At 47.6% G+C, this 14,926-nt stretch overlaps 2 protein-coding genes across 3 annotated transcripts; both read right to left on the reverse strand.

Annotated features, from left to right (window-relative positions):
- Nucleotides 1-74: 74 nt before the first annotated feature.
- On the reverse strand, nt 75-8,794 carry LOC135384132 (endothelin-converting enzyme 2-like). Its single transcript, XM_064613351.1, has 2 exons — nt 8,364-8,794; nt 75-3,215 (listed from the first exon to the last, which is right to left on the reverse strand). The coding sequence occupies exons 1-2, from the start codon at nt 8,367-8,369 to the stop codon at nt 1,341-1,343; spliced, it is 1,881 nt and encodes a 626-aa protein (XP_064469421.1). The 5' UTR covers nt 8,370-8,794; the 3' UTR covers nt 75-1,340.
- A 1,428-nt stretch (nt 8,795-10,222) lies between these two features.
- On the reverse strand, nt 10,223-14,926 carry LOC135386182 (endothelin-converting enzyme 2-like). 2 transcript variants are annotated; one of them, XM_064615956.1, is made up of 2 exons: nt 14,803-14,926; nt 10,223-12,352 (listed from the first exon to the last, which is right to left on the reverse strand). In XM_064615956.1, exons 1-2 carry the CDS (start codon nt 14,806-14,808, stop codon nt 10,355-10,357), a joined length of 2,004 nt encoding a protein of 667 aa, XP_064472026.1. In that variant the 5' UTR covers nt 14,809-14,926; the 3' UTR covers nt 10,223-10,354. The 2 variants fall into 2 exon arrangements, with proteins under 2 accessions (XP_064472026.1, XP_064472025.1); XM_064615955.1 differs by having other exon boundaries at nt 10,223-13,014.

Raw genomic sequence — 14,926 nt, forward strand, 5'->3', positions numbered from 1 at the left:
CGCCGCCCTGTCGGCGGTTGGTAGGTACATGTGTGGCTACGCTTACTTTCTTTCGCGCATTACACGCCGTTACGTACGGTTGCGTTCGTTTATTGGACACGTGCAACTCGAGACAGCCGACTCTTGGTGTGCCAAAATTCCCTCTGCGCAGCTCTCGTGATGTCATTCCTGTGGCAGTCACATCCGTTATAAAACTCGAGGATTCAGCTCGACAGTCTGTTTGCTGTGACTCTCCCCTCGATGCCGGTCGCTGGAGTCGATGACGTACGATGAGCCTCATGGGACACGACTCCAAATCGCGGGAGGCGCGAGTTGAATAAACGAACATAGCCATTCTGAAGTAGCAGTTATCGGAACTCACCAGGAATCCACTTCTACTAGTTTCCTAGGTGGTGGTACGAAGCTGGTCGCCGCGAGCAATGGCTTGCCGCGGCGACCAGCAACGAGCAATGTTCGTCGTCAAGAGTGAGCAAGAACTTGTCACTGGAGTTCATGTGCATTGAGATAGCTTCTTCGTGCCGTAATTCAATTCTCGTGATTCTGATTCTTACAGTATTGTCCTAGAAAACTGGCTATTCTGCCGTACGCCGTCAGAAGCAACTACTGCTCCGGAATCCGACTGGCGGCGCAAGCAGCAGTTGGCGTGCTGACGAAACAGGAGCTTCGCTTGCTGCGCGGTTTCAGACGATGTTCAGCTTCCGTTTGGTACATTACGCAGTGTAGGCATCACAAAAATCAATCTGAATTTGAATTCCTGTGTATCGGTAAATACATACCTCGTGTGCATTGGTGTCCGCATCGTCAGACGTCACAAGGAGATGGTATCGGGACTGCGGTCCGTTTGAGACATTTTCGGGCGTCCCATGCTACCATTTCGTACGACTCGTCAGAGAAATGGGTTGAGCAAATAATGCGTGGATCAATGTCTCGAACAAGCGCTTGCAACCATTTTCGTTTCCGCGCATTTCCCGTTGGAATCTTGTGGTACACAACGTCCCTTGTCGAAAGAGCACACTTGGTGTATCCCCTTTGGTGGCAACCCCTTGGTGTATATAAAGTACAACGAAACCATTAGCACCAATCTCATCGGGCATATATTTAATTTGGGAGTATTATTTCCTGGGATGTGATATAAACTAGCTATGGTCACCGGTAGCGGTCACATGTTCTGGACATCATTACAAGAAAAAGTTCGAGTGAACTGAGGTCGATGTTTCAAGGGCTCGTTGCATCGCAATGCTGGGTAAGTGTCAGAAGGCTGGCCACACAGAATATAACACGTAGCGACAAAAAACATTGCGTCGGACGACAAGTGCGGCAGATGACGAAATCGAACATCCTCAGCATATTCCGTTGCCTTCGTATATGCTTCCCAGGCTATCTCTAGCGCAGCTGCCGCACCACGCACTTCGTTTTTTCGTGTGCTCGTCAAGAGATTGATTTCTGACTGAGCCTCTGCTCCTGTTGGAAGACCCGGTCATAGCGATTGCCGCCGAGGCGATGACTGATCCTAATGCAGCGTACTTGACTGCACTCATGACGTTAATGTCGTACAGTGGAAGCATCATCGCATAGGGCGGTACCAAGTACGTGTTTTCAGCTACGTTGTAGAGATTGTAGGCCTCACTCGTGGCGAGTAATCCAAATATGAAACGTGTGCTGACCAACTTCCAAAGGGTCAGGTTTCCGCGCGTGAGGAAATCGTGAATAACTCTGCGCCAGTTCTGGAAGATGAAAGGACCCATGTCACTGATGTTGAAGAATATGGCGTTCAGAAAATCGGGACCCTCAAAGCGGTCTTGGTATTTGGTCATTAAGTGCAACTGTTGTCGCAATGGAGAGTTGACATAACGTGTACCCATGCTGTCTTCTGTAGCCCCGGTCCTAATAAAAGCGACTTTGCCAATGTCATCGATTATCTTACGTACTTCTTTTATGGAAGCGCTTGGAGCGTATATCTCAGAAAACTTCTCGTAGATTGACCACCCCATGTAGGTTTCTGTGAGTTGAAGACAGAGGTTAAGGTTTTGTAGATCTGCATGTTTCCCTATGTCGGATGGGTCAAAGTCGCCCACATAGGCGCCCAGAACTTTGCTATTGATGAAAGGAGCACACTGTTGAACCATAATCCAGCCTACTTCGTAGTGAATATACTTCTCTTCCATTTTGTTCAAAAGTCCGCTAAACGCTCGTAGGTAATCAGAGTCATCCTCGCTGATAAATACTGGGGCATCTGCAGGGAGGACAAGCTCCTCTGTCACGAGTCTTAACCAACGCTCGTAAGAAATTTCATTCGTCAGGTTCGCCAGCTCATGTAAGTTCTTCGGTGGGTTCGTGCTAGTGTTCTTCGTGTAGTTTGTGAGATTGTCGAGTATTGCAACTTCGACTTGGAAAAATTCGGAGTATGGAAGCATGAATTCTTCCCTCGTACGTGCTCCTTTTGTGGCATTTTGAAACGTCTCGTAGTACCATTGGTACCTTCCCGAGTTTTGAATTACGGCGGCCCTCTTCTTGTAGTTGGAAGCTTCTGCGGCACCGCCATGAATGACCAATGCATTTCCACTGTTTTCAATATTCAAAAGGTTCGTTATCCTAAGGATCCTGAAAAACCTGGCCAATGACAAGAGCACGTCCGCCTTCTCAGAGATGCTGGGCCAGTCTACGTTGCTTTCAGAGAGAATATTTCTGAAGCCGTGCGTATCTCCACGATTCTTCTGTGCAGCCATTCTGCACGCTTGAAAGAATGCTGCCGCCTTTTCATGTGAATTCTGCCCATATCGAGGAACATTTCCCTGGAGATTGTCGTTCAGCAGCGCAAGAAAGTGGTCCAGGTGGCTACGGTAGACAGACTTCAACTGAGCCCTGTTCCAGCCATCACAGACGAAGACGTAGAAGTTGTCGCACGGGTCGAGATGGTGGTTGATGGTCCTACTGAGCATTACTTCGAACGCACTACAAGCTTGCGAATCGCAGAGCAGGTAATGTTTCCGGCCGCTGAAATGCTTGATGACAAAATAGGTTACAACACCCAGCAACAGAAGTACCGGGATGAAAAAGATCATTATGCGTTTGAACTTCTGTACCGGGGAGCGTTTGGAGCTTGACGATGCAGGTGGTGTCAGCACGTACAGGGCGTTGATTGCGAATTTCGTGAGACGCGTGGGTTTCCGACGTAGTTTCAGTTGAGACACTGTACGACTGGTTGACGGCGAGGCCTGTTGTAAAGAAAAACGTGAGCTGAAAAACGAAACTACAGCTAGAAATTCAAACAAACAAACAAACAATTGTACATAACGAGAAATAGCCGATGCTAGCTACAAACAGAGAGGACCGCAAACGCATCGGCCGTAACGACGAAGGACAAAGGAGTTATTCAAGACTTAGTGGTCTTGTTCGTGGAAGACACTCACGCCGCCAACGAGTGTAAAAAAAACTATCATTGCGTTCCAGATCTCAAAGAGGCTGAGAAACCATCTCTAGCCATGCGTGTTTAGTGCACTGCTTGTAGTACGTACTATGCTCAAAATTTACTTGTCTCCAAGTGTACGAGTTTTCACGAAACTCAATAGACAGAGTGCGACGCCAAACGGGGCATTCTCTTCGACATACACTTATCATGGTAACAGGTAGCGTCGCACACAAGCTTATGTGGGCTGTAGCACATGTGCGACATGTGGATAACATGTAAATAAATGAAATGAAATGTGTAGTTTTGTACAATATGAAGGAGATAGCGATGTGCCTCTTTCGCACTGCCACATTTTCTGTGTGGAATAACTATCAAACGGGGAACCAGATTGGCGTTGGACTCTTAGATACGATATCATTTCTTTAAGGCACATTTGGTGCCTCCGTGTCCGCATGGAGTCACACTGCTTGGAGTGGTTCCTCTATGGCGCTTCTGTGGCGCTTTATGGGGCTTCATCCTCCTCCCTCAGGGCGAGACATTCACCACTGAATGCCCTTGTTCAAAGCACTGCGGTCGAGGCCCAAGAAGGACAAAACGGCTGTCCACTCGTGGTGGGGCGACGTTTCGGACTTGTACGCACACGTTCTACATGCAGGCAAAGAGCCTCGGCTACTTCTCCTCACTCTAAAGGACATCACTGTTCTTGCACTGGGTTTTCAGTGGCGAGCCTCTCAGTCTGACGGGAGGATATCACGTTCCATGTGGCCTTCTGACGCCACCCACTCAAACGTTGCCCAGTTGAGCACTGCTGAACAGGCCCAAGAAGGCCGAAACAGCTGTCATGTGCTAACGGCGCTAACGATCCCAATCACGATGGGCTGTGCCATCACCCAGTAATAAAAGCGACTCCTGTTTCCTGTGTAAACACTATCGTCATAGCACACTAATATAGCTGTGGTGGAGAGCGCGATCAGCCTCGAAGGCTCACGAGTGCGAGATTTGAACGCATCACGAAGGCACGATGGCAATCAACAAGCCGCCTTTTCCTAACTGTATTTTTGGGAGCCAGTTTGACAACATCTGGACGTACGTATCCGCGACTTTACAAGCTGATCTCGAAGCGACCGCGCGAAGAAAAATGACGCCGGAAAGCCTAGGGAGAGTTTACACGGCCGGTCATTGATTCTGCTTTCACTTTTTCGTGGAATTCAATCGACATGTTCTATATTCCTCCTTTTTACTTTCCTCAAGTTTCCTTCTTTCCTTCTTTCAAATTGGTAAGTTTATGAATCCTAACACGTCCTACCAATTTGCAGCTCCAGTAAGCCTAGCAGGAGGGCAAGCAGCGGTATAGTTCGCTCGGACCGGATCGCATTATTTTATAGGAGAAGGAAGTGCATACCGTACATTACCAAGTTTCTTCGTTAATTCGTGTGAAGTTGTACGTTATAACTCAGTGTTGAACATCGAAATGCTGGAATACACGTTATTTGAAATTGCCCCGCATAGAGGCGTATGCGCGACTTCATGTGACAACACTGACTCTCCGAGGGCGTTCCCATCCCATCACCTGTCGTGCGGCCCCCGCGTGGCTGTCATCTTCCCTCCCACGTGACCATTCCCGAGTTGATGTCATGCAGCGCCACCGTGAGCGGATGAGAGGCTTTCTAGTGTTCTCCCTGTGGACCTGCACGCGCCTCATGTTCTCAAAGGTCTTGCAGGGGCGTTGTTCGGAGTCAGATGTTCATGTCACCTGCATGGCATGTGTTTCAGCTGGCGTAGAAACCCCTTTAACCTAAAGTGACAAGTCACGCTTTTTCACTTCTTGCTCGCTGTCCGACCAGCCTTCTTGGGGACGGCGTTTTCTCCCACTTTGGTGACAACAAACTTCGAATGGTAGAAATATGAACAGTAGAAGCGCTTTCAAGCGGGCTGTTCCCATCTTACTTCGATCTAGCCAATAGGGCTACTTAACGCGTTGGCAAACGAGTCATTACCAATTTCAAAACTTGCAAATTTCGAAACCAAAGCTCGCCTGCCCCCGATTTGTCCATCAGTCTGGCGTGTTTTGATGATCAATCATCGCGGCGTCGACGATCATCGCGAAATGGAAGTTGTTGAAAATACCCTCATCATAGAGAAGGAAGAGCTGACTCAAGCGGAAGCTGCCTCAGTCACGGACCTCATGCTCACGCACTATAAATCAAATAAACGTTTGGGTTGCATATATCCTCGGGACTCTCCTAATTCTTAACAGAAGCGTACTGTGTTTAAATCGAAACGGAATAATTCAGCGAAGACTTCGGGGCTATTAGTTTCCCTTCATATCTGCATGTCTGAAGCTACACCACAGAGAACACATCCTAGTCAAAGTATTAATGCGTTATCATTAGAAGCCCCATTTCGAAGAGAAGCCGGCGTCGTAGCATGGTGACCGAGGTTTCCGTGTACGGCGCAGCACGTGACGGAGGAGAGCGAATCAGGCTGCACTCCGCAAGCTGATTCGCTCTTGTCCGTCACGTGGAAGCGTGGAGACGTGGCAGCTGGAGCTTGACCAGAGGAGGCACAGTAAGCCTGTTTCGCCGCCGCGAAAATAGTGTCGCTGCTGGCATTTCCCGCCAAATTCCGGCTATTTACTTTCCATTGGCTCCGGTCCCCCACGTGACCTTTCTCGATCATGATTGGCCGAGGCTCATTTAACCGGTGGATTCGCCCGCGTTCGTTTCTCCGAGGCGCCGACCGGTCTGACCGTTGTGTAGCTCGCGTCTACGTATGTGAGCAGGCGGTGATTTCGTTTCGTGGATTTCGAAGATCTCTGAGCCATGGACGAACGCCTGAATGAAAGGTAAGCAGAAAAATGTATGATGCATGTCAGTGATCAGGCGTCTAATACTGTCGCCTAACTGTGTGCATGGAGGCACACCTTGCCCCGTATTACATCACTTTCTGCCGGCTATCAGTCATGATCTGGTTGATGATTGTGCGTGGCGTTACTTGTTGCGTTTTGTTCCGTTATTTGAATGTGTCTGATGTTTAATACACTGGTGTGCATGAAAAGGAAAACAGCGTGCATCGCGTACGCAGTGCTCCTCCAATTTTGGCATTAGTCGACATTAGGCGCGTAACGCTGGCATGTCTTACAGAGCGTATTCAGCCAATTAACGTTGCCTGTGCTCGGGTTTACCATATTATTAACAGGTTCCCTTGTTTTTTTTTTGTTTTTTTTTTTCATTCAGACACCGACAGCTGTTCGTGGCCCTGCGATCCACGAGCATGTGGCCCCCGTCACCAGAAAATTCGACAGTTGTGCTGGGATGAAGCAAATGGCTTCTGCGACGCATCACGTCCTATATATATGTATACAGGTCCCCCAAACTCACCTCGGAAAAGCGTGCAACGAAGAAGGCCGCCACTAGATACCCCACTGTTGCCATTCCGTATCACTTCAGCGCGCTAAGTTTAGCGGCAAAATGTTTTTGTTGTTTCTGCGAATGAATCTAGTCTTTATACAACGCGTATAACAACCTTCTGTGCCGTGTTTCACTTTTTGGTCCCGTTTTTAAACGTGTTGAGCGATCGGAAGGATCTAGTGCACGGCTGCGTGCATCACATACCGTACCTATGTACATACCGTATGCTATGTGGAAATAAATTATTATTATTATTATTATTATTATTATTATTACCTGTCGTACCAGGCGGCGCAGGCGCAGTCGTCCATTTCTCCTTCGGTGACTTGGCCTGGCTTGGATTGCGCTTCAACTGGATCTTTAGCGCGCTACAATCAAACGCAAGCCAACGTCTGATAACAATGGGGTATCTAAGGGCGGCCTCCGGCATTGCACGCATCGGGATAGGAACAAATACATGGGAAAATGGCGACCTTGGGGGACCTGTATGTATAATAATATCTACTTTCTCCAAACCGAATAGGTTCCCTTAAGGATTGTATAATATGATAGTCACGCTTTCTGTTGCTCGGCACTATTTATTCTGCAGTCTTCTGCAATAATCGTGTAGATTTACTTGCATTCAAATGTTGCTTCTTGTGTATATGTTTACCGTGTCAATAAATTTGTACATGTGAATTCCTGTGAATTTTCTGCTTCCCGATAATATTAGCAGATGGCCTGGCGAAGCGCTCGGAACAGGGGGGGGGGGGAGAGAAGATGAGTGAGAGGGTGTGGAGAGGGCACGCAACGCACATGCGCAGTTCGATCAGCCAGCGCGCGCTTTTTGGCGCCGTTTTCCGGCTATTTTGTCGTGATTCGTTACGGATGATCACGTGGTCAAGGGGGGCGGTGGTTTTCGTGGCGAAACTGTGGAAGCTACAGCTGCACTCCACTGGCTTGACTGCTTGAGCCGTCGTCAGTTGCGCCTCGTCTCTGGACATATTCAGTGTGTCACGTACGTTCTCAGAGAGTTTCGAAAGCGGCTGAGTTTGTATATCATGTCATGTGGCGTCTGTCATGTGTCATGTCTGTATGTGGTGTGCTGTATGAGGTGTGATCTAGGCGCAACGGAGAAGCATTTAGAAGGAAGCCGAATCTCTAATGCTAGCGCATTGTCAACGCATTAATTACATCAATCGCCCTCAATTTTTTTTCTATGTGTACGCTAGGCAGCATGTAAAATAAATAAAGAAATGATAAGAACGAAAAAGCAAGAAACAGCAAAATAACAGTGCAGGATGTAGGAGAAATAAAAATGAATGATAGCACTCGTTCAACCCGGACGTAATCGACCTCGGAGGTGGAGGTTTATGGCCACTTTAACCTCGTCGTGGCTGACAAGTCAACATTACCAGAATAGCGGAAAGGTTGGAAATATTCCTGTGCCGCCAATGTGCACCGGTTGTCCGTTGTTCGAAATTCGACCTTGTTAATTACGGATGAGTTTGCACGACAGGTGAGAAAAAGTTAAAACTATTTCGTAATAGCGTCGTAATACTCACAGCCATAACGCCTGATGGATGGTCCAACGTAGGGCTTCGAGATGATTCTTGCGTGGCTCCTTGAGGGGAATAGAACCTGAATGAGGACAGGTGAGGTCAGAGAAGACAGGTCAACCAGTTCAGTGGCCGTGAGCGCGTGGCGCCTATCCTCTGGACACTTCTTCTTCTATAATACTGTCGCCGTCGCGATATAAATTGATTTTATGGTCACTTCAATTACTTTATGCCCTTGCAGTTCGGGTCAAATATTTGGTAACGGTAATATAGAGTGCACGATTTTGAAATTACGCTTACAAGCGTTATGGCCGAGCGGGTTAAGGTGTCCCGCTCGTTTGCACTAGCCAAGGTCGTGCTGCGGTGGTGAGTTCGAATCCTACACCAGCTGTGGTGTCTGAGGTTTTCCCTGGGTTTTCCGAAGACTTTCCAGACGAATGTCGGCACAGTTCCCCCTGAAGTCGGCCCAGGACGCATACTAACCCCCCTTTGTCTCCCACTCCTTCCTACTGTCCTTTCTCCATCTGCCCACATCTGTACGCCGCTCATAGCCACGGTTGCTTCGCGGCGCTAGCACGAAATAAAAAAAAATACAATCGATGTCTTCACCTCACGTATTCCACCAAAAATGGTTTTGCATTCGACTTATTCGTAGTGTTTTAGACCATGTATCGTAGCTTATGGGCTATGACTGTCAAATGGAGGCTGCACTTTACTAACGTACCCGTAGTGCTGATGGCGTATTATAGGCATCACGTGAAGGACCAACAGCGCCGCCCTGTCGGCGGTTGGTAGGTACATGTGTGGCTACGCTTACTTTGTGTCGCGCATTACACGGCCTTACGTACGGTTGCGTTCCTTTATTGGACACGTGCAACTCGAGACAGCCGACTCTTGGTGTGCCAAAATTCCCTCTGCGCAGCTCTCGTGATGTCATTCCTGTGGCAGTGACATCTGTCGTAAAATTCGAGGATTCAGCTCGAGAGTCGCTGTGTGAGGAGTTCGCTGTGACTCTCCCGTCGATGCCGGTCGCTGGAGTCGATGACGTACGGTGACCCTCGTGGGACACGACTCCGAATCGCGGGAGGCGCGAGTTGAATAAACGAACACAGCCATTCTGAAGTAGCAGTTATCGGAACTCACCAGGAATCCACTTGTACTAGTTTCCTAGGTGGTGGTACGAAGCTGGTCGCCGCGAGCAATGGCTTGCCGCGGCGACCAGCAACGAGCAATGTTCGTCGTCAAGAGTGAGCAAGAACTTGTCACTGGAGTTCATGTGCATTGCGATAGCTTCTTCGAGCCGTAATTCAATTCTCGTGATTCTGATTCTTATAGTATTGTCCTAGAAAACTGGCTATTCTGCCGTACGCCGTCAGAAGCAACGACTGCTCCGGAATCCGACTGGCGGCGCAAGCAGCAGTTGGCGTGCTGACGAAACAGGAGCTTCGCTTGCTGCGCGGTTTCAGACGATGTTCAGCTTCCGTTTGGTACATTACGCAGTGTAGGTATCACAAAAATCAATCTGAATTTGAATTCCTGTGTATCGGTAAATACATACCTCGTGTGCACTGGTGTCCGCATCGTCAGACGTCACAAGGAGATGGTATCGGGACTGCGGTCCGTTTGAGACGTTTTCAGGCGTCCCCTGCTACCATTTCGTACGACTCGTCAGAGAAATGGGTTGAGCAAATAATGCGTGGATCAATGTCTCGAACAAGCGCTTGCAACCATTTTCGTTTCCGCGCATTTCCCGTTGGAATCTTGTGGTACACAACGTCCCTTGTCGAAAGAGCACACTTGGTGTATCCCCTTTGGTGGTAACCCCTTGGTGTATATAAAGTACAACGAAACCATTAGCACCAATCTCATCGGGCATATATTTAATTTGGGAGTATTATTTCCTGGGATGTGATATAAACTAGCTATGGTCACCGGTAGCGGTCACATGTTCTGGACATCATTACAAGAAAAAGTTCGAGTGAACTGAGGTCGATGTTTCAAGGGCTCGTTGCATCGCAATGCTGGGTAAGTGTCAGAAGGCTGGCCACATAGAATATAACACGTAGCGACAAAAAACATTGCGTCGGACGACAAGTGTGGCAGATGACGAAATCGAACATCCTCAGCATATTCCGTTGCCTTCCTATATGCCCCCCCGCTATCTCTAGCGCAGCTGCCGCATCACGCACTTGTTTGTTCGTGTGCTCGTCAAGAGATTGATTTCTGACTGAGCCTCTGCTCCTGTTGGAAGACCCGGTCATAGCGATTGCCGCCGAGGCGATGACTGATCCTAAGGCAGCGTACTTGACTGCACTCATGACGTTAATGTCGTACAGTGGAAGCATCATCGCGTAGGGCGGTAACAAGTACGTGTGTTCAGCTTCATTGTAAAGACTGTAGGCCTCACTCGTGGCGAGTAATCCAAATATGAAACGTGTGCTGACCAACCTCCAAAGGGTCAGGTTTCCGCGCGTGAGGAAATCGTGAATGACTCTGCGCCAGTTCTGGAAGATGAAAGGACCCATGTCACTGATGTTGAAGAATATGGCGTTCAGAAAATCGGAATCCTCAAAGCGGTCTTGGTATTTGGTCATTAAGTGTAGCTGTTGTCGCAATGAAGAGTTGACATAACGTGTACCCATCCTGTCTTCTGCAGCCCTGGTCCTAATAAAAGCGACTTTGCCAATGTCATCGATTATCTCACGTACTTCTTTTATGGAGGCGCTTGGAGCGTATATCTCAGAAAACTTCGCGTAGATCGACCACCCCATGTAGGTTTCTGTGAGTTGAAGACAGAGGTTAAGGTTTTGTAGATCTGCACGTTTCCCTATGTCGGATGGGTCAAAGTCGCCCACATAGGCGCCCAGAACTTTGCTATTGATGAAAGGAGCACACTGTTGAACCATAATCCAGCCTACTTCGTAGTGAATATACTTCTCTTCCATTTTGTTCAAAAGTCCGCTAAACGCTCGTAGGTAATCAGAGTCATCCTCGCTGATAAATACTGGGGCATCTGCAGGGAGGACAAGCTCCTCTGTCACGATTCTTAGCCAACGCTCGTAAGAAATTTCATTCGTCAGGTTCGCCAGCTCATGTAAGTTCTTCGGTGGGTTCGTGCTAGTGTTCTTCGTGTAGTTTGTGAGATTGTCGAGTATTGCAACTTCGACTTGGAAAAATTCGGAGTATGGAAGCATGAATTCTGCCCTCGTACGTGCACCTTTTGTCGCATTTTGAAACGTCTCGTAGTACCATTGGTACCTTCCCGAGTTTTGAATTACGGCGGCCCTCTTCTTGTAGTTGGAAGCTTCTGCTGCACCGCCATGAATGACCAATGCATTTCCACTGTTTTCAATATTCAAAAGGTTCGTTATCCTAAGGATCCTGAAAAACCTGGCCAATGACAAGAGCACGTCCGCCTTCTCAGAGATGCTGGGCCAGTCTACGTTGCTTTCAGAGAGAATATTTCTGAAGCCGTGGGTATCTCCACGATTCTTCTGTGCAGCCATTCTGCACGCTTGAAAGAATGCTGCCGCCTTTTCATGTGAATTCTGCCCATATCGAGGAACATTTCCCTGGAGATTTTCGTTCAGCAGCGCAAGAAAGTGGTTCAGGTGGCTACGGTAGACAGACTTCAACTGAGCCCTGTTCCAGCCATCACACACGAAGACGTAGAAGTTGTCGCACGGGTCGAGATGGTGGTTGATGGTCCTACTGAGCATTACTTCGAACGCACTACAAGCTTGCGAATCGCAGAGCAGGTAATGTTTCCGGCCGCTGAAGTGCTTGATGACAAAATAGGTTACAACACCCAGCAACAGAAGTACCGGGATGAAAAAGATCATTATGAGTTTGAACTTCTGTGCCGGGGAGCGTTCGGAGCTTGACGATGCAGGTGGTGTCAGCACGTACAGGGCGTTGATTGCGAATTTCGTGAGACGCGTGGGTTTGCGAGGTAGTTTCAGTTGAGACACTGTACGACTGGTTGACGGCGAGGCCTGTTGTGAAGAAAAACGTGAGCTGAAAAACGAAACTACAGCTATAAATTCAAACGAACAAACAATTGTATATAACGAGAAATAGCCGATGCGAGCTACAAACAGAGAGGACCGCAAACGCATCGGCCGTAACGACGAAGGACAAAGGAATTATTCAAGACTTAGTGGTCTTGTTCGTGGAAGACTCTCACGTCGCCAACGAGCGTAAAAAAAACTATCATTGCGTTGCAGATCTCAAAGAGGCTGAGAAACCATCTCTATAACCATGCGTGTTTAGTGCACTGCTTGCCGTACGTACTATGCTCCAAATTTACTTGTCTCCAAGTGTACGAGTTTTCACAAAACTCAATAGACAGAGTGCGACGCCAAACGGGGCATTCTCTTCGACAGGAACATACACTTATCATGGTAACAGGCAGCGTCGCACACAAGCTTATATAAGCTGTAGCACATGTGTAGTTTTGTAAAATATGAGGGAGAGAGGGATGTGCCTCTCTCGCACTGCCACATTTTCTGTGTAAAATAACCATCAAACGTGGAACCAGATTGGCGTTGGACTCTTAGATATAATATCATTTCTTTAAGGCACATTTGGTGCCTCCGTGTCCGCATGGCGTCACACTGCTTGGAGAGGTTCCTTTATGGCGCTTCAGTGGCGAGATCTAGAATGAGTTGAAGAATTAGAAGACATTAGCAGATTGCAACGTCTTTACGATAACGATTCCGAAAACATGATAAGCCAAACACCGAATTCATTTAAAGTGATGGCTTCCTTTGATCACGACGCTGCGCACGTGGGTAACGTTAGACTGGGTGGCGTCAGAAGGTCATGTGGTACGTGATATCCTCTCGTCAGGGCGAGACACTCACCACTGAAAGCCCTTGTTCAAAGCACTGCGGACGAGGCCCAAGAAGGCCGAAAGAGCTGTCCATTCCTGGTGGCGCGACGTTTCGGACTTCTACGTATACGTTCTACATGCAGCCAAAGAGCCTCGGCTATTTCCTCACTCTAAAGGACATCACTGTTCTTGCACTGGGTTTTCAGTGGCGAGCCTCTCGGCCTGACTAGAGGATATCATGTTCCACGTGACCTCCTGACGGCACCCACGCAAACGTTGCCCACTGAGCACTGCTGAAGAGGCCCAAGAAGGCAGAAGCAGTAGTTCGGTACTGGTGTGGCGAAATTGAAGTTGTAACCACTTGTAAATACAAGATCCCTCAAGATCATTCAAATTAAGGAGGCAATCAAGGAGTTTTTTAATTTCTCTAAAATCCTGAAACCCACACGTATACGTTCAAACGTCGTTTCAAACGTTTCAAAACATCATTTCATATATTTCAAACATCGTATTTCGCACGTATACGTTCGAAATACGATGTTTGAAATATTTGATTTTATGATGAAATTATGATACGATGTTTGTTTGATGTTCGAAATACACGAAGTTTGATGTACAAATGGGCCGAAACCACTGCAATCGGGAGCGCAGGCAGCACAGCGCTCATTTAACTTCAGAGGGTCACGTGCTTTGGAGGGATGGAGATAATTAGTGTAGGTGCTGCTGAAATACGTAACGGGTGAAATATGTAAAAACCTGGCCTGACATAGCCTTGCTGACGGTTGAACAGTCGATGTGAACACAATCTCCAAGTGGTGAAATATGTCAAAAACCTGGCCTGAACTAACCTTAGTGATGGTTAGTACAGTCACAGACGCTCAACATGAATACAGCTTGCAATAGCACACACCCGTCCTTTTTCATTTCACTTTTGAAGTCTTCACCCACTGTCTCGACGCTATAACTTATGTTTTGTGAAAAAAAGAAACATTTTCGACATCCTTAGGTCCAAATTTGCTGATCCAAAATTTTTTCAACAGTACAAAACAAAACAGGGTTTCCTCTCCTGACCTGACTGACTTTTCCTCTGAAAACAAATAGATTCGCCCCCACCTCGTAAGAAGTCGTAACATATACTGCGAAATTCCTTAGCACACGGCTCCTTATTCACCAATTTTCCTCCCCAGGCGGCCCTTACTGTCTCTCTGTCTACTGTCTTTCAAGATGGAGGCCTCCACATCGGTTAGGCTTAACAAGGCCGTCGCTGTGAATGAACGCCTTCAAATGGTATTTTACAAACGCACACACAACTTTCTACTCCAGACTTTTTCATAATTCTTATGTTTTCCGATACCCAATACCACCCTCGTTCACATCGAAGTATTATTTAAATTTCAAACGCACTTGATAATTTTTAAAATTAATAAGCCCGCCAACGGAACTACACCCAAACTAAAACAGACTCCTCAGGGTGAACGTAACACGGCCGACACTAAACTCCCTAGAAATTATAATCCCTGCAAATTTTAAGCATATACGGAGTTAGATAAACCTTTTGCACGACAGTTGAGAAAAACGGGAAACCCTTCGTAGTAGCGACGAATTACTTACAGCCATGGAGCCTGATTGATGGTTCAACGTAGCCCTTCAAGCTGGTTATTGAGTAGCTCCTGGAAGGTAATAGTAACTGAATGTAGCCAAGTCAGCCAGAGAAGACAGCTCAATTGATTCAACA

The sequence above is a fragment of the Ornithodoros turicata genome, chromosome 2 (genome assembly GCF_037126465.1).
Source record: "Ornithodoros turicata isolate Travis chromosome 2, ASM3712646v1, whole genome shotgun sequence".
Lineage (NCBI taxonomy): Eukaryota > Metazoa > Arthropoda > Arachnida > Ixodida > Argasidae > Ornithodoros > Ornithodoros turicata.